The 18383-nt window shown below is 41.6% G+C and overlaps 1 protein-coding gene across 5 annotated transcripts in view; it reads right to left on the minus strand.

Annotated features, from left to right (window-relative positions):
* PTPRT (protein tyrosine phosphatase receptor type T) overlaps positions 1–18383 on the minus strand; it is a 465371-nt gene that overhangs the window by 25722 nt on the left and 421266 nt on the right. For all 5 annotated transcript variants that reach the window (XM_021535473.3, XM_021535470.3, XM_021535472.3 and 2 more), the window contains 5 exons: positions 13014–13101; positions 5103–5179; positions 4152–4188; positions 3143–3240; positions 1311–1427 (listed from right to left, as the gene is read on the minus strand). In XM_021535473.3, the coding sequence (XP_021391148.1) occupies positions 1311–1427; positions 3143–3240; positions 4152–4188; positions 5103–5179; positions 13014–13101 (417 nt within the window). The remainder of the gene's footprint in view (positions 1–1310; positions 1428–3142; positions 3241–4151; positions 4189–5102; positions 5180–13013; positions 13102–18383) is intronic.

Raw genomic sequence — 18383 nt, forward strand, 5'->3', positions numbered from 1 at the left:
TCACCTCTGAGCCTCCTCTTCTCCAGGCTAAACAACCCCAACTCACTCAAACGTTCCTCACAGGGTTTGTGTTCCAAGCCCCTCACCAGCCTCGCTGCCTCCTCTGGATGTGCTCGAGCATCTCAATGTCCTTCCTGAACTGAGGGCCCAGAACTGGACACAGCACTCGAGGTGTGGTCTCACCAGTGCCGGGTATAGGGGAAGAATGAACTCCCTACTCCTGCTGGTCACACAATTCCTAATGCAGGCCAGGAGCCATTGGCCTTCTTGGCCACTGAAGCACATTGCTGGCTCATCAGGGTGACCTCAGCCCTAGCACTCCATGGCTGTGTTTACCCACAGCCATAAACCACCAAAAATTCATTCTTAAATCCTTTTTGAGGCATTGAAGCAAGAGTCTGGGGAATGGACACACCGAGAGTGGGCATGCCCCAGGTAACAGCAGATTTTTTGCCACCTCCTGCCAAATTTTCTCAATTTGAGATACTGCTGGCAGTGAAAAGGGCAGAAATTGGTAGCCAGAACCATCTTTTCTGGGGAGAGCAAGTTGTTGGTATGTGAAAATCACACCTTTATCTGCCCCACAAAGGGTAACCCAGAACCCTGGGTCAGCTGTGTTTTATTGGGCAGGAAACGTGGGTGGAATCCAGCAGCAGCTCTTCTGGCCTGGCAGATTTTGGCATTAGCATTTCTCACCAAGTTTTTCAAAATTTAATGAAATATGGAAGTGATGTATCAGAAAACTGAAACAATATTCCCAGAGTGGCTGAAGTCCATTGACCAGGAATTTTGGAAAAGCTTTAAAACCACTTACTGAGTGTTTGGAAAGTGATTTGGACAGACCTGGAATACTCTGACACTTAGACTTCCAATTTCTAATTACAAGTAACAAAATCTTCCAAATCCTGCTGGTTTGTGGATAGTTTTTATACTCTTGCTTTTGTTAGATTCTCATTTCTGATGAAAAGGGACCCTAGCTGGCATCAGTTTATGTGGTACCTTTTTTCCTCTGCCATTTGCCACTGTGAAACAAGGCAGTTATTATTCCTGGCATACCATCAGCTATCTGCTGCCTTTTGGATGCAGTTAAACTTTATGCACTGTGGATTCTACTTTCGTGGCTACATCAAGATGTTCCTGTAAAATCATTTGTCCAAAAATGGAATCCCTGTCAAAAATTTAGTTTGCTGAAGTGAAGCCTGTCCAAATAGCACAGATCCCATCTTCAAGAGTGTTCTGGATGTGTTTCCCAGAGTTTCTGAACACAAATGAACTGTGTCACAATTTCAGCTGCCTGAAGACCTCCTTACCTTTTGGACAGTGAAGGTACGTATGACATACTCTGCCAATGGCTCTGTCTCAATTAATGTGACTTTAATATCTCCATAGACTTCTGTGTCATCCGGCCAGTATCGAACACACTTCACCTGGGGGCAAAAGGAAAATATTGAGAGGAACTAGTTCAAGTTGAGTCAGAGCTGACCTACATTTTCCTCCACTTTCAAGCTGAATCCAATGTAAACTGGGCTTTCTTCTGATGTACAGAGTTGCCAAAATTAACTGTATAAATTAGATCAAAACTCCTTTACCATACATAGAAACCACAAGCAGGATTTTTTTTTAAGTTCCCTTTGTTGTCCGTACAAATGCAAAGGATGCATTTAGATTTTTTTTTTCAATCTTTTTTGCATTTCCATACGTGCCTGGCCCATATCAGATGTACAGAACAGCTGACAGTCACCACCATCCCTTTTGGGAAAAATCTTTTCTACTGCTCCTGTAATTCTGAACTCTCTCTGTTTAGCCAAATAAATTCAGTGCATGGGGATTGTGGGATACGTTTGAGACACTAAATTTGTTTGACTCTGAGCTTCCTTTATCAGATGTGGACACAAACTTGGCATTTTACCAGCTGTGACAGGCTTAGGCTAAGGCTCATGAGAGAAATCTCCTGAGCAGGTAAACATATCCCAGTTCTAGGAGCCATGTACAAAACCACCAAAAGAAATAAAAGCAAGGCTGTGAAGCTCCAGAACGGATATTTAGGCTAACAAAGACTATCAGGTTATTAAATGCTCCAGCATGAAGAGTGGAACAATACCTAAAGCTGAAGCAATTAGCTGCAGCAAAGCAGGCTTCATGTTCCAGTTCCAGTCATAATTGAAAGGGGTTTTATAAATATTAAATATGATTAATGTAGGTTTGTTGTGGGTTTTTTGTTGTTTGTTTTTTTTCTTTTACACAGAGGCATTTATTTCGAACTGAAGTGTCAGTAGAAGGTAAAGTAGAATAAATAGTAATAAATGAACAGAAGCAGATGGCATTCAACCATGAGATCTAAGGGAAATCAAACACAAAGCAGCTGAATTACTAATGGCTCTGAGTAAACGATAATTTAAATTTTTCTTAGTACAAAAGCAATGGAAAGTGACAAACATCAGGACAAAATTTTTTAAGAACTCCAGTTTCTGGCTGAGAACATCTCTAAAACCAAAACCATGCTGGTAAAAGCCACCACAGACACTCTGTACTTCTTATTGCCTGAGGTCCAGCCTACACCTTTTGATTTATCCATGTTTGGTCCCATTGGGAATTTCCTTGTGCTGACACAGGGATGTCTGGTCCAGGTCAGTCCAGGAGAGAGAACTGCTGGGTGTTTAGGAGGCCAACACTGCTGGGTGGTCTCAGGATCCACAAAAACCTCAACCCCCAGGAACAGTGACCTCAGGAACTCCAGGTTTTGGACTCTCATACAAAGAGGTCTTTTGGTAGTTGGAGCACCAGTCACACATCCTCACTCCTCTGGATATTTACAGGAGTATTCAAATCATCAGATAAGGAATAACTATTACAGAAGTACATTTTTCCTTCTGTACTGAGGAAGGAGACAGCTTCTGAGCTAGCATAAATGTGTATAACTCTGCCAAAGCCCAGACTTACAGCAGGAACATGATCCTTATTAGTCTGGAAGGGAAGCAGCTAAGTATTACAAAATCCAGCATTTTACAGAACAACCCAGAGTGGATGAATTCATTCCCTTCCTGCAGGAAGCAAAAGGCATTTTGCTGCTGAGCTCTCCTGAGCAGCAGCCGTGTTAAACACAGCCCTGGTCTGGTTTTACACACTGGGAGAGGCACCTTACCCTGCCCACTTCCACCAGGTTGGTGACCATGACAACACTCGCGGAGTTTTCTTGCCAAATCATTCTCCAGAAATCCTTCACTGTCTCTTGCATCGGCCCTGGGGCAGGAGAGAAGACAAAAAGGGCATCTCAAGAGAGTGCATGGAATGCCAATAACCCCTTCCAGCTGTTCTCCAGCCATTGTCCCATTCCCACAGGGTCCTGCTGTCTCTCAGAGCATCCCTCTGTCATTCAGGGTTACAGACAAGGACAGCCTGCAGCTCTCTGGGAGGTCAGACCCTTCCTCCCAGCAGGTATTTAAGGTTCCAGCATGGTGGCAACAGAAGTGATGACTCCAGGAGGAAATTCTGTGTCAGTGATGGGACAAGGATTACCCCACACTGAAGCTGTATTAAGGCTGTGCTGTAATTCACACCTGCAGCACACAGCATTTCACAGTTCAATACTGATTAATTATGAAGGAAGAAGGAAACATGCAGAAATTAGCTCTTTCCTGAAGTTTCCCCCTGAAAAAAAATTTAGGTTCCAATAGCCAACCAACCAGTGCTCACAAGAGGTTTGTCAGTCTAGAGCCTCTCCCTGACCTTATTTTCTTTCTTACAGGAAACTCTTCAGGTGACTTGCAGAAGGTGGTGTTCAAATGCATTTCTTCCTAGCCCCCCTCAAAGGCTCATCAGTCACAGCTTATTCACACTGCCCTCCTAAGGCAGAGAAAACTCAAGACCCACAAAGTCCCCTGTAGCTGTCCTCTCATACTTCATGCACAAATGACACATTCTAGGCTGTGCTGCCACCTCTAAGTCTGTGTCATTTTCTATTCTTGCAGCTGAGGTTTTAAGCCTGAGTGCCATAAAGATCTTGGAAAATTCTATATCCTTCCCTCTTTTGCCTATATAACGAATTTTCAGATGTTCCCCAAAACAGATGATGTCACCCCATAAAAAGCTCCTACAACAGTGTAAACCTGCAGTGGGTTTACAGATATTTAGACATACAAGAGTAAACTTGCCTTGAGTAGCAATGTAATGGCGAGGCCGATGGTACCCCTGGAAAAAAAGAAAATAGGTGAGTGTCTGTGAGATCACAGCTCAGACAAAGCCCACCAGGGATTTGATACTTTCCAAGTGCCAACTGCTGCCCTCTGGACAGTGTATAATTATGTAATATATTATAATTAACTGGTTATGGAATGAATGAATGAATGAATGAATGAATGAATGAATGAATGAATGAATGAATGAGCAACTGGGCTGCCCTGAGAGATTTTAAGTGAGGCATCTCCCTCAGATGAATAACACAATCTCTTCATGCCAAAGATAAGATAGGAACGGGGAACTTCTAAAGAATTTCCACAAAGAAACACAAATCCTATGTTACCTGAAAGTAACACTGAAAACAGATAGGCAAAACACTACATCTTCTTGTTTGGAAAGAAGAAAGGTATGAATTTGTCTCTGTGAAAATTCTGAGGGCAGCTTTTATCCTTTCAAGAAACTATTCTAAACATTTCCTGTTGCTGTGACTTAAGAGCTGCATTCAAGAAATGCACATACATTGGATCACTGTGTGTGAGACAAAGGCTGCTTTTCCAATGTCATTTTATAGCACTTTTTAAAAAGTCAATCTGTTTACATACATGCCTTCTGCAGCACAACTTTGTGAGTAGCTGGCAAGTCTCTGATATCAGCTAATGCTATTGTGAGGGGCTGATATTGATTTCTGCACCCATCATGTAGCCCACGTCCCACTTATGCTGGTGGATCTGTCAAACACAGGAAATCTCCATCTGCCCAGATTGGTCAGACAAAATAAACTGGAGACTGAGAACCTTCTCCCTGTCACAACACCATGTTTGTACAACGTTCAGCTGTCATTCACATCAGATCCACAGCCTGTCCCTGTGTCAGAGGCACCAAATTCATAAGCAGGCTTGTCACAGGGGGATGTCCAGGAGCCTTACGTCGATGTAATTGGCGTTGATGTAGTCAGAGTGAGGGTCCCCATCCAGCAGCTGCAGCCTCACTCTTGAGTGATCATCTGAAGGAAGGAAAGGAAAAAAAGTGACAGTAACGATAAAGAGGAGTTTTTAAGTGGTCTGTTGTATCTGCTGACTCCTGCAAGGGTGGTATCGTGGAATTATGGAATGCCCTGAGCTGAAAGGGACACACAAAGGGCAATTCCTGGCCTCAAAATCCCACCATGGTAATTGAATACTTACAATAATCAAAAATGGAATAACATCACATGTATTCCTGTTGCTAAAAACCCTCTGTTTTGTGTTTAAGATGTGATGTTTAAATCCTTAAGTTAGTCGTACTTTATATTAATTAAATTCATTGCTGTCACCATAATCTATGTGGATATTTGAGACAGGTCACAAATGTTGCCTGGTTTGGGAGGTTTGGGACAGATCTGTGCAAGGTGTATCTCCATGACAAAAACCATTTTTCTGCTTGGAAGCTACAAACTCCTTTGGCTTCATCTGATCTATGGAAACTGAGGAAAGAGCTAAAACTAACAAGACCAGGATATAATTAAATAGATCACGATAGATATAAAGGATTAAGGAGGGTAAAATGGAAATGAAACCCTGTAAATAAGAAATAGAAAAAGAAACAGAAACTGGAAGGAAATACAAATTAAATCAGAGCAACATTCCTTTATGCAACCCACAGGACTCAGAGCAGCAAAATGGCATCGAGGCAGTGTGGAAAAAACCAACATAATCAGAAATGCTCATCTTTTTGAGGAGATTCAAAGTTACTTTAGATAAGGCAATAAAATAGCAGAGATCAATCTTTTCATCTCCCAGCATGCTCCACAGTTCAGACGCAGAAAGAACTACCCCAGCGGGCAGATTATGTCATGATTTTCCACCGGGGGAATATTTTGATCTTTCTGTGGAACAGCTGGTGCGGGGCTCTGTCACAGGAGATCCTCCAGAGCCAGGCTGCTGATGTGATTTGCTCTGGCAATCCCAGCACTGCTATGCAGTTAATTGCAGGACTGCTTCTAAGGGCCAGTTGCTTGGCAGAGGCTACTGGGTTATGGGGGTCACTGCTGGCCACGCTGTGCTCATTTTTAAATGATTTTTTAAAAGAAGTGTAATATCGAGTCCATTAAGTTTATTTCCTCCCTACCAGCTCTATGGAGCATAGCTCTCAGTCAGAGCAGCATTAATGTTTAGCAGCACTTTGCAGAACACAGGCCTGAGCATGATTTACATTCAATTAGAAAGAATCATAGCAATGAAACATAAAAATATGAGGTGTGATTCTGCAGTAACTCAGTCAAAAGGGGTTTAGTCATGTCTTAATTAAATGTAGAATCAGATAATAATTGTGAAGACAGATGTGCGAGCAGTTCTGAAAACCAAGACTTGGGCATATATTAAATAACTTGGGCATATATTAAATATTCATTTGGCCGTGTAAAGGAATGATTCTACCCTGTTCAGCCACTGGGCGAGATTTACACACCTAAAAAAAATACAACCACATTGCTGCATTTATCAAATCCCATATCTGCATTCGAAGAAGGTCCTGCAGGTGAATCCATCAAAAGCTCTGCTATATTTGTATTAATAAATAGAACCTGTGTGGACACAGGGAAGGGGGAATATTTCTCCGAGTGCTGATGTTCCCAATTACCTGCACTCAAGGCAGCTGCACGAGGAGTCGCAGTAAATCATGTGGTTAGACAGACAACAAAAGAATTTATACTTAGAGCAATTCACACAGACAGACAAGGAGCTGATTAAACCGGACACGTGGGTGAAATACAGGGAAACTCCCGCAGACCATTTCACACTTGCAATTCCAGGCAGCAAACTGAGCTTGTTAGGAGCCACGTGGAACAAAAGCAAAGAAAAAGTGAACCCTAGAGCAAAAGCCTGGGAGGGGAAAAATATTGACTCCTCCCAAGAGAACACCACCATGGAAATCTCAACTCATTGCAACAACAGAACCAAAAACGATGGGACCAAGAGCATCCCCAATGACAGGGAAAAAGAATTTCAGGTTCATTTTTTAATGAGGGACACAGACAATGTCTGCAGCTGGAGAGCTCTGAATGACCCTGGAGGAAGCACCTGCCTCTCTTCATTTAATGAAGCCAAACATCAAAATTAAGTTTCAGCACTTTGAGCCACTCTTTGGACAGAAAGTTAAAGCAGGCAGGATGGATGCATCCAGAGGGAGCTGAATGGGGAAGACCTGGGAAGCAGATTGAGAGCAGCTCCATGATTTCAGGAAATTATGGATAATTATGGCTGAGGAAAAGATGCTTTGTAGGTGCAAAAAAATGTTGTTTGTTTTCCTTTTTCTCCCCTTTTTTTTAAAAAGACAGATATGGGGAAAAACATAAAGGATAAAGAAATTTAACTAAAGATTAATGCTATTTTTTTTTGTTTTGTTTTTAAAAGGAGACATTCAGGTCTAATCATATTTTGGGATGAAAAATGCTTTAAGATGAACTTTGCTTTTGGAGGACAGAATTCAAAATATTTCATTGCATATTTTACTAAAATTAGATTAATTCCTGAGGGAGATTTATTGCTTTTGCAAGTGAGAGAAGTGCAGCAGGAAAAAAAAATATCTGTGTATATGTGAAGAACACAAAATATTAATGATGTCTTAATGGTATCTTTAACCTTGTTCCAAAGTTTAGAACAGTCTGGATAAAAGTTCATAAAATAAGTTCACTTGTAAATCTTTTTTTTTCCACAAAAAAACTTTAGGATTTGACTGAAAAAAAAAAAAAAAAAAAGGCAAATTATTATGCTCTTAGTAATAGGGATCATGTACTTAGGGTTTTTTGCCTACAGACTTTAAAGGGCAATTTAAAGAACAGCAAACACATTTATTGCCTCTTCTCCCAGTGGTTAAAACTTATTTCTGATTCTTCTCTTCATCCACTGGACTTTTCTAGCCAAGGACACAGAATTCTTGCCAGACTGAAATGAAAGTTGCTCAACTCTTCACAAAATTTATCAGACATTCTATCCCTGTGTGTTGAAAATGGACTCTAAGAAACATTAAAAATGGAGGGAAAAACTGAAAAAAAAGTTGCATTCAGGACCACAAAAATAATTAGAAAAAACCTTAACAAATGTGTAAATGATTTTATTTTTCCCTTACTCCATTCCTTCTGCAAGTTAGCAGAACTCTAAATTTATATGAAGAGTAGTTTGACTGAAAATTGGTCTTAAAACAGACTTCAAAAATGACAAGAATTTCACTGAAAAGCTCTATACTCCCATTTTAGCACAAATTCGTTACTGTTTTAAACTCCTGTCAAAATTCCCATTAGTGATCATTTGAAGTATCATTGCAATTTCTCCACGTCTCATTTTGACACCAGCACTGGATTAATCTCACACAACTTTCGCCATCGAAACATTACACAGCTCATCTGTCTGTCTGTCAGGGTTCCCCACGCAGGAGTGGAGAAACACAGACAGCTCTGCAGGTCCAGCCCAGGTCTGGGACAAAAAGATGATTTATCCCCACTTTGTCCTCCCCTTTCCATCCCCACTGACCCTGGAGTGTGCCAGGAGAGCTGGGTAACATCCAGGTGGGATAAATCCCACCTTGTCAGCATCAAATTCCATGGATATCACACAAAGTCCATGGATATCACACCAATTCCATGAATATTACACAAATTCCATGGATATCACACAAATCCCATGAATATTACACCAATTCCATGGATAGCACACAAATTCCATGAATATCACACAAATTCCATGAATATTATACAAACTCCATGGATATCACACAAATTCCATGGATATCACAAATATTCCATGAATATCACACAAATTCCATGAATATTATACAAACTCCATGGATATCACACAAATTCCATGGATATCACACAAATTCCATGAATATCACACAAATTCCATGGCTAGCACACAAATTCCATGGTTATCACACAGACATGCAATAGTTTAGGCACTACAGAAGAAATCATGGAATAAAAATGCTTGGAAATGGTGAGATTTCTGTTCTAAATCCAATACTGACATCAGGCATTGGTACAAGCTGCCTCTGGAGGTGTCCAAGGCCAGTTTGGACAGGGTTTGGAGCAACCTTGGACAGTGGAAGTTGTCCCTGCCCATGGCCGGGGGTGGGACTGGATGAGCCTTAAGGTCCCTTCCACCCAAAATCTGGAATTCTATGTAGCTTTTTTTTATTTCATGCCTTATCCCTGTCTGTGGGCAAGAAGTACACTCCACCTGTGTGCCAGCTGTAAACTTCTTCATTTCTTCCACTCCAAAATGCTTTGATTAATTTAGTTTTCCAACCCAAAGCATGAAGGAAATAAAGCAAATTTCTCCACTGTCTTTTTTGTCATCAGCTCTGTAGTTTTTTGTGAACCATCATGAGACTTCAAATCCAGGGGAAAAAGAAAGGCACATAATGTTCTCTCCATCAGCTGAAGCAATACACACCATCCTATCTCTTCTCATCCTCAGCTCTTGTCTGAGAGTTTTTTATTCTTCTGTAATGTAATGGCTCTAAATCTGGGCAAGATGGAGAGAAATCAAATAGAACCAAAGGTCCCATATAGCTTCTGGACATTTTCTCTTCTCTTCTAATAGATTCAGCTCAACATCCCTCCTCCAACAATCACTTTCTAATGCTCTTTGAAGGTCTCAATATCTTGGCCCTAAAGCAGGATTAAATCATTTTACTTCAGCACATAAATGGGTACACTGCCTACGCTTGTCCCCTAAAAAAATCCTGGCATCTCCACAACTGTCTTTGTTTTTACAGCTTTTATAAAAGTGCAGGAGCAAAGCTCATATAATAAAAGGCTCAAGCAGGACAGTTTGCTTCAGCATGGGAAGTCTGTCTGCATGTTCCCACCATCCACAGTGGATTTCTGTGGTCATGCAGACCCCAAATCCACTGCTCAGCTTTTCCTTCCCTTGCTCCAAAAACTGTTACAGATGGGAAGGAAGCATGGAAAGCTGGGAGAGCTCTTTGAGTCCTGTGCAGGAACAGATCAGCTCTCAGGCTGGTCTGCAGCTTGGTTTGCAAATGTAAGAAGAAGAGCAGGTGTTGGGGCTGGCAGTGTGAGCAAGGTTTTCAGAGAGAAGCACGATGTTAATGCAGCTCTGGGAGAGCAGTGAGCCAGTAAAACAGTCCTTGTAAAACTTCCTGTAACTGTGCTGTTACCCACGAGGCTGTAAAGACAAGATCTAATCTGCTGTGGTTCACTGAGCAATGCTACTCATTGCAAGGGCTTACAAACCCACATTTTAACACCACTCTCTGAAGCTGCTGCAGAAGTCAGATCAAAACCTGACTTTCCAATTCACTCCCCAAAAGGCAGGGGATTTGTTGTTCCAGGAGGGATGAAATGGTTCAATAAATGATGTTAATTGCCACGTGCAGCCTTTTACCAAATAGACAGGTAGGGGCAAGCAGTGCCTGCTCTGGGTTTCACCAGCCACTACAATTGAAGTACAGCAAAACAGCTCAGGGTGTAACTGTGTTCCACCTCCTCTGCTCAGGTTTTTGCCCAGTTTGTACTCATAGAGCACAATTTGTATTCATGGCCTGCCTGAAGGGAAGCACTGCCCTGCTCTTCTCAGCTCTGCTCTCCATCCTCTGCTCTGCCTCCTGCCCCTGACTTTACTCAGAGTTTGCCCAACTCGCCCACCAGTGGGGTCTGGCTCCAGGCTCAGCTGATAATTTTGCAATGTTTTTCCAAAAGATCTGATGAATGATATCCTCCTTCCTTAGGGATCCTTCTTTCCTTCTCCTTTTCAAGCCTTCTCAATATCACTATTGTATGTTTCTAAATTCTCTCTTTTAAAAGAGCCCTTGTCTCCTTCTCAAACTCTTTGTTCTGATAAATATTTGAAGAGAAGAAAGCCCACTCCAAACTCTCAGCCCCATTCCCAGATTCTTCCCAACAGTCCTTAAACTTGAGCTCCTTTTCTGACACTTCACACTGTGCAGATTCTTGTTCCTTAGCTCTGATTACATTCTGCATTCTCTTATTCAAGTTCATCACCTCCTATCTGCACCACTGCTGTATTTATATTTAGAGCTAAAAGGCTCACGTCACTCTTCGTTAGACAACAATTTGTCTTTGTGAACACCTTCTCTTTAGGTAACATCCCATTTATCTTCCTAGATTTTGCTTCTTGAACTCCTCACATTTCACTTGGAATTCAAGGTTTTCTTTGTGATCACCTTCAACATAAATGAGATGGAAGCTTTTGCACAGATTTGCCTCTTTTCACCTCCACTTTTGAATTATGCCAAGTGCTTCTTCAAAATCATACAGAGAAACAAATTCTTTCACATTTCCTTCCTCATGTCACACCACAGCACTTCCACTTTCAATCCAGTGTCATTGATCTGTCTTAGACTCATTTAATTGGAGTTAATTGTACAGACAGGTGAATAGAGCCTCTGTCTGGACATCTCCTTTGCCACTGGGAAAGCTCAAAGCTCACAGGAGCTGAAACAAAGGGAGACAACTGCCATGCTAATTGTAATATTCCAGTACTGTCACTTCCATTTTCCACACAGATAAAGAACACTGGTGAACTTGGTGACTTGCTCACAAACCACACAAAGCAGCAGAACTGGGATCGCATCAGGGCTCACAAACTTCAATCCTCATTTTCAGATTCCTTCATCTTTACCAAGGGCCCCTGAACTGAGACATTCTATGTCATTCCCCAAAAATGACACTTGAATCACTTATCTCAAAGCTTCAAAGAGAGGAGCAGTTATGTATGAGGTGAGGTTTCTTTATGAAGAAGTTGGGTTTGGGTTTGTTGTTGTTATTTTGGTGGTGGTTTTTTTTTTGGTGGTTTAAAAACATTTTTTGTAAAATCAATTTGTTGTACTAGAAATAAATTTTTAACCCAAGAAAAATACACTATGAAATATATCACTCAGCATGACTTAATTTTGCTCTTAGAGCATTCTATAGATTTTCCCAGTCATGAAAATCTATGGCACATTCATTTATATTCTGATTTCTTATTCTGATGCTTTCAAGCTTGGCTTCTCCAACTTGATTCAGCTCAGCAGCCCTTGAAAAAACTTAATTCTCACACCTTCTCTCCCCAGTCATTATCAGGAATAATGAAACACTGGTGAATTGCCTGGAGAGCTTGTGGAAAGCTCAGTTTTGGAGAGCAACTTTGGAAGAGGCTTCACAAATATCTGACAAAAATGAGGAAGGTGAATTTAGTCTTGCTTTGAAGAATAAAGCTGACCTAAATGGTTTTCTGGACTCTTCCCTGCCCTGCAGTTCTGCTACATATTGATATTCTTGGAACATCAACAGGAACCGATGTCTGAAAGAAGTAAGCCAAGAAGTTTTAGTGCATTTTCAGTTGCCTTATTATGATCCTGAGGCAGAAGTTAAGCTTGTGCCATCCTTCAAAACAGCTCTCTAGGGATGAGCAGTGACTGCTCCACTGGCTGCTGGCCACAAGGGAGGAGGAAACCTGGCCTCTGAGCCACAGCTAAAAATCTGATCTATCTGCAACTCCTTTGTGCTCCCTTTTGTGACACTGGAAGCTCTGGGTTTTGTACTGAAAATAGACAGAAAATGGACATCACATAAAAAGTGACAAAAGGATTTAGCCCTTGAGCTACAAACCTAAAGCAGAAAGTAAGGCAGGTAGAAAATGTATAACACCATGCAATGATACTATGAAAAATAAGGATTAAAAAACATGAAATAAAATAAATCCCAGGCATAAAGCCTGTAACAAATGGACTGAACACTCAGCACTGCTCCTGGTGAGCCTCTCAAACACACTCTTCTCCCCAGCACACAGGTAAGATCTCACAGGATGCTCAGTTTAATGTGAATTTACACCTACAGGAGATTATGTTTCCATATCTGTTCTTGTTGCGGTTCTCGTCTTCCTTGGCCGTGTCCCAGGACGCCGTCTGCCCCTCGGGGAGTGCCTGCAAAACAGTAAGGGAGGGTTTAAAACATCTGGCCAATGCCTTCAGGTGGGAGAAGAGGCCTAAGGAAGAAGAGCAGGGTAAAAATAAAGGAGCTGAATAATTCAGTAGCTGAGGCTGTTGGTGAGGAAAGGGCACCTCCACTAATGGGAAAACAGAGCTCCCGCAGACCATTTGCATCTCTTGTCTTCTGCCAGCCAAGAATCATTTCCTCCTGCTACTTTGCATCTAAAAAGATCAGGGGGATTTGTTTCTGCCTGCACAGTCCCAGGTTAATTTAATTTCCCCTGAAGAGCAAGGCTTGGGGAGACCTTGACCACACCTCTAGGAAAACCCAGATGGAAGCAGCGCTCAGCCTTTCATATTTAAGCTGAAAATAGAGTGGTTTCTCCTGTTTCTATGTTGATAATGGGTGATACAATACAAGCCATTTGCTGGATTTCTCTGGGGAAAGATAAAGCAGCTCAGGGTTTTAGATCATGTATAAGAAAAAGAGGAAAAATGAGGTAAAGCATCCTCATGAAGCATGAGAATAAACAGCCATTTTCCTAAAATCTGCTCTTTTACTTGAAGAAGGAAGGGGGAAAGGAACTGGCAGCACACAGTGCCACCCTCCCTGCAGCTCAGCCCTACAACTATTCTGCACACCCTCAAATGAGCCACTTTATCCTAGAGACAAGTCCAGGAGGGATTTTCAAGGCAGAGCCTGGAAAGCAGCAGTTGGAGGATGGTCCTGCCTTTCTTGGAAAAACATGGGTGAAGAGAGCAGCCCCTCCTGAACTGCTTCCTCCCAGATGTACCCCCTAACATGATTCTACATCACTAAAATCATCATTGAAAGTTTTATTATTTCTGGTCCCTGGGGAATTACTGAGGGTTTATACCACAGTTGTTGTGGAATCACATCTGCCTCAGCCAGCAGTGGGTAGTTTGACACAGCTGTGTTACAAAATGAATTTATATTCATCTTCACAAGCCACCCAGGTCTGTTATGTGCCTGAATGCCTGAGACACAATTAGGAGCTACAACACTGGTTTTACAATTAAACTTAATATGAGCAAACCCCTGGCAGAGCAGATCACTGTGAATTTCCCACAAAGGGTTCCAGGGCAGAAAATGTCAGGCACTGCAGCACTGCCATGAGCTCTGCTGACAAAGAAGGGACACTGAGTCCCTATTCAAAAGCCCAGGAGAAAGAGTAATAACTCTAATTGGTGAGGGCTTTGATCACACATATATTTCCTTTGCAGACTGTTGTTTCCAAAGAGCAGCTCATCTGCTGAGGAAAAACACCCAGCCAAGAAACCCACATGAAACAACAACAAAAAAGTCCCTGAGTGAAAGAAAAGAGGTGAAGAAAGCTCATTTTCATCTTCAAAGAGTGAGGAAAATGGTGCCTTATTTTTCCACTAATATCGAATTACAGCAGATTGACCAGAGAATGGCAACAGTCATTAGGTGCCTAATCAGAGCCATCTGAAAAGAAAAGAAATAAAAGAAAATCCTTTTTCATGACTTCCACATGGGAGAAGCTATCTTGGCCAGAGAAAATATATTCAGGTCCAATAAATCCCTTTTCAACAAACCGTATCCTTTCATTTGATTTGAACATGCAATTCTCCACTGAAATTGATGTTTTTATATTTGCTGATAGAACCTCTGAAGATTGAAGAGTCCAGGATTTTTCATTTCATTCAATACCACAAGAAATCCCTGCTTTCCAGAGACCTGACCAGCTCTGAAGGGAGGGAGCACAATTCTGGTTGGTGATGAACAAAAACCACCTTTGCAGGGACACCCCTTACCTTCCCACTTTTATAAACATTACATGAACAAATTGGAGGAACTCCATGTACAACCCATATAATTTGCCTATGAGATCCCAAAAAATGCAGCACAAATATTGGAACTACATTAAAAAGAAAGACAAGAAGATGGATTATAATTGGCTTGCATACAGAAAATGAGAAGCACCGTTAATGCTTTGTTCTTTCAGGTTTTTTTGATACAATAAGTATCTCTGTAACTGTAAAAAGAGTCCTGTTTCTATCTGCATTATCACCAATGTTAAATCAGGACAGATCACTTAGGCACTGGTATTTAATCCATTTTTCCTGGGTAATTCTCCCCCATCTTTCTTTGACTTGGTAACAGAAGACTTTTAGTATTCAAAAAACTATACTTGATTTTAAAGCTTTTTCTACTTCTAAAGCTCCCTAAACTTCTCTTAGAGAAGTTTTGTGAAATCTATATTGAAATATCTTCCCACTAGTGGAATTTAGGTTACAGTGAAAGTTTTTAAACTAAATTGATCTAAATTTTAGCTGAAATTACAAGGATAGATCTCTCAAAGTCAGCTTAATCTCAATCAAGCTTCCTAAGCACCACGGCCCAGCCATAACTGAAATGTTCCCATTAAGCTGAGGCTCTCTGCAAGCCAATTTGAATTTTGGATGGCTGCATTGAGTTAGTTTGCTGTTTGCTTTTAATTTAAATACAAAAAATCTAATCCTTCATTTTCACTGATCCACCTTAATGATGCAGTTTTGCTGCCAAAGGCAACAACATCAATTCAAAGTCTTCCTGTTCATCCCAAAATGTGCCACGGAGCCCTGGCCCTCCCCTGAAGCCATTTCCTTCTCAACAGTGGTGGAAAAACTCTGCTGGGAGCCAGAATTAAAAATTACCAGAGCTAAAAAACAAAATTTGGAACAAAAAAAAGTATTTCAGCCATTCATTTTGCAGTGTCCCATCATAGCCCAGACCATCAGATCTATTCTTCTGGCCACATGAAAATGTGTAGGCAGAAATCAAAGGGTTAAAGTCCAGGGGTGAATTCCACAATCTGAAGGCTCTCAGCACTAAGATGTTTGAGGAAAGGAGCCACAAAATCTAAAATAACTAAACAGTCTCAGTAATGCAGCAGGAGAATGTGCATTAGTGACATCCTAAATCATAATGGAAAATGAAGCTGGATAATTAAGCCTATTATCTCCTTAGCCAGTAATTGGTGCTTGCAATAAGTCTCTGGGACTGGTCCCACAGCTCCCAACAAATCAGAGCTGATATGTTCTGGAAAAGGAACTGGTGACATTTAAATGTGTCCCGTTTAAATGTTTATGGCTATTCCCAAGCCCAAACAGTGCCATCTACACCCAGCGCCACTGACAGATTTTTCTCCTTTCTTCCTCTTGTTTTATCACTGAACAGAAGCAGCAGCCAAAAAGACCCAAAGTCACACTTTGCCCTCCGGTGCAGCAGGCAGCCCCAAAATAACCCAGACAGGGAGTGCTGACAGATTCTCCCACTATTCACACCCAGTTAACACTCATTTCACACCAGCACTCACACCCCTCACACCATCCCATCCTTCTCAGCTCCTCTTGGAGCTACCAGGAATATTTTTCTAGATTCCTTCAGCAAAACAAGCTGCCTGTGCTCCAACATGTAGGTGCAGGCATCCTTTAAGCAAATATGGAATGCAATTTCCAGGTTACTCGAAGGAGATGGGAACGCACAGAGATAAGAGATTGTCATGTGTGACTGATATGCTCTGTTCAAAGTGATTTTTCATGAGAGTAAAATTATTTGGTAACATGTCACTAAACAGGCTGCAATTTATGCTATCAATTTGCAAAGTAAGTAGAAAATCAGCTCCCTGGAAGAAAAAAAAAAAGAGAATATTTGGAGGTGACACTGATATTAGTGTCTGAAAACACATTTTAAAAGAGACATCAAATTCTTCCTCGAGATTTTATCAGCTGCTCTGCAAAGCGTCTTGCAAAGCCAATTTTGCAGCTCCAGATCCCAGGCTGAGCCCCCCACTCGCAGCCAGCTCAAACCTCCCACCTTCCAGGAGCTCTCACGCTCCCTGACATCCCCCCCACTGCTGTTTGGAGCTGAAGTGCTGCCTCCGTCCCATGCTCCAAACCCAAATCCCACCATGGAAAATGCTTTTATTTATGGCTGACGAAGTGTGGAACAACACAGGGGATTGGTGAGCTTGTGGCATTCTCCAGCCATTCCTTGTAAAGAAAGGAATTATGCTAATCTGTGTAATGCCATCATCGTTCTATAGTCTGTAGACAGCACTTTCTGGGGAAGGCAGAGCTGTGGAGCTGAAAGTTGCATTGACATTTTTCATGCTAATGTGCTATTTTGATAATTACCGATGCCAGCACCAGAAAATTACATATATGCCAGCACCTGTTTTCTTCTTGAACACCCAGAACTGGGTCTTAGGGCATCTGTAATTGATCTCAATGTATTTTTGGGTACTCCTCATGGAAATGGAGGCCAAGGGGGGGCTAAGTAAATCTCCTCAGAGAAATATTAACCTTTTTCAATATTAAACAAAGCTCTTTATACTGATAGTTTAATTAGCATGCTTGATTATGGGGCAAGAGTGACTAGACCTGGTTAACATACAGTTCCAGAAACATATGCTATGACAGCTTTTTGATGCCATCTGATTAAAAAACACTCCCTGGTGAGGACCAGGAAAAGACAGGCTCCCAATTACAGCAAACCTCAGCACTGAGGACACAAACCCCATGGACTCTTACATGCAGGCTGGAAAAGTGAGCTGTTTTCATTAAGTAACTTATTTTCACAGCTGTTACATTATTTTAAAATAGTTTTAATGCCACTATGCATATTAATTTCTTATTGCCTTCCCACGAGCTTACTACATTCATTATAATTATCTCTCGCTAGGGCTGAGTCTCGCATATGTTTGATGCTATTTCCTTCTTCTCTGTTTGCTCTGCTCTAAATGTGTTTTCCTCTTCCAAATCATCCCCAACATCATGTCTCCTGGTCATGTGGATTATATTCCTGGTCATTCCAGCTTGCAGGGGGGAGAGGTGAGGGAAAAGAGGGCAGATTTCATTTTTCCAGCTCAGCCTTTACTCCTCTTCTCACATGGAGTTGGTAGAGGATGTCAGTCAAGCCTATTCTGAGCCAGAGGTTTGATCATATTGGAAAATTTTACCTTAATTTTAGCTCACAAATACCTGCCCTTGACTTGACAATTGTGCATTCAGGTCACTGTGCTGTGATTTAATGTGATCAATTGTGAGAGAGAACTTGGAGCTCCCAAAAAGATCAGACCAACCCCTTTTCTCACAGCCTGGCTCATACTACTCAAGGAAAACATTGATAAGGAGGGGACTGTGGGACTGCATGTTCAGCACCTGTTGAATTATTCCTGTCTGCTCTTTATGGGACAGAGGCACGAGCACAGTGTCACCCACTTACTGCTGTAGTGACCACCTTCTCT

Source organism: Lonchura striata, chromosome 17, assembly GCF_046129695.1.
Source record: "Lonchura striata isolate bLonStr1 chromosome 17, bLonStr1.mat, whole genome shotgun sequence".
NCBI lineage: Eukaryota > Metazoa > Chordata > Aves > Passeriformes > Estrildidae > Lonchura > Lonchura striata.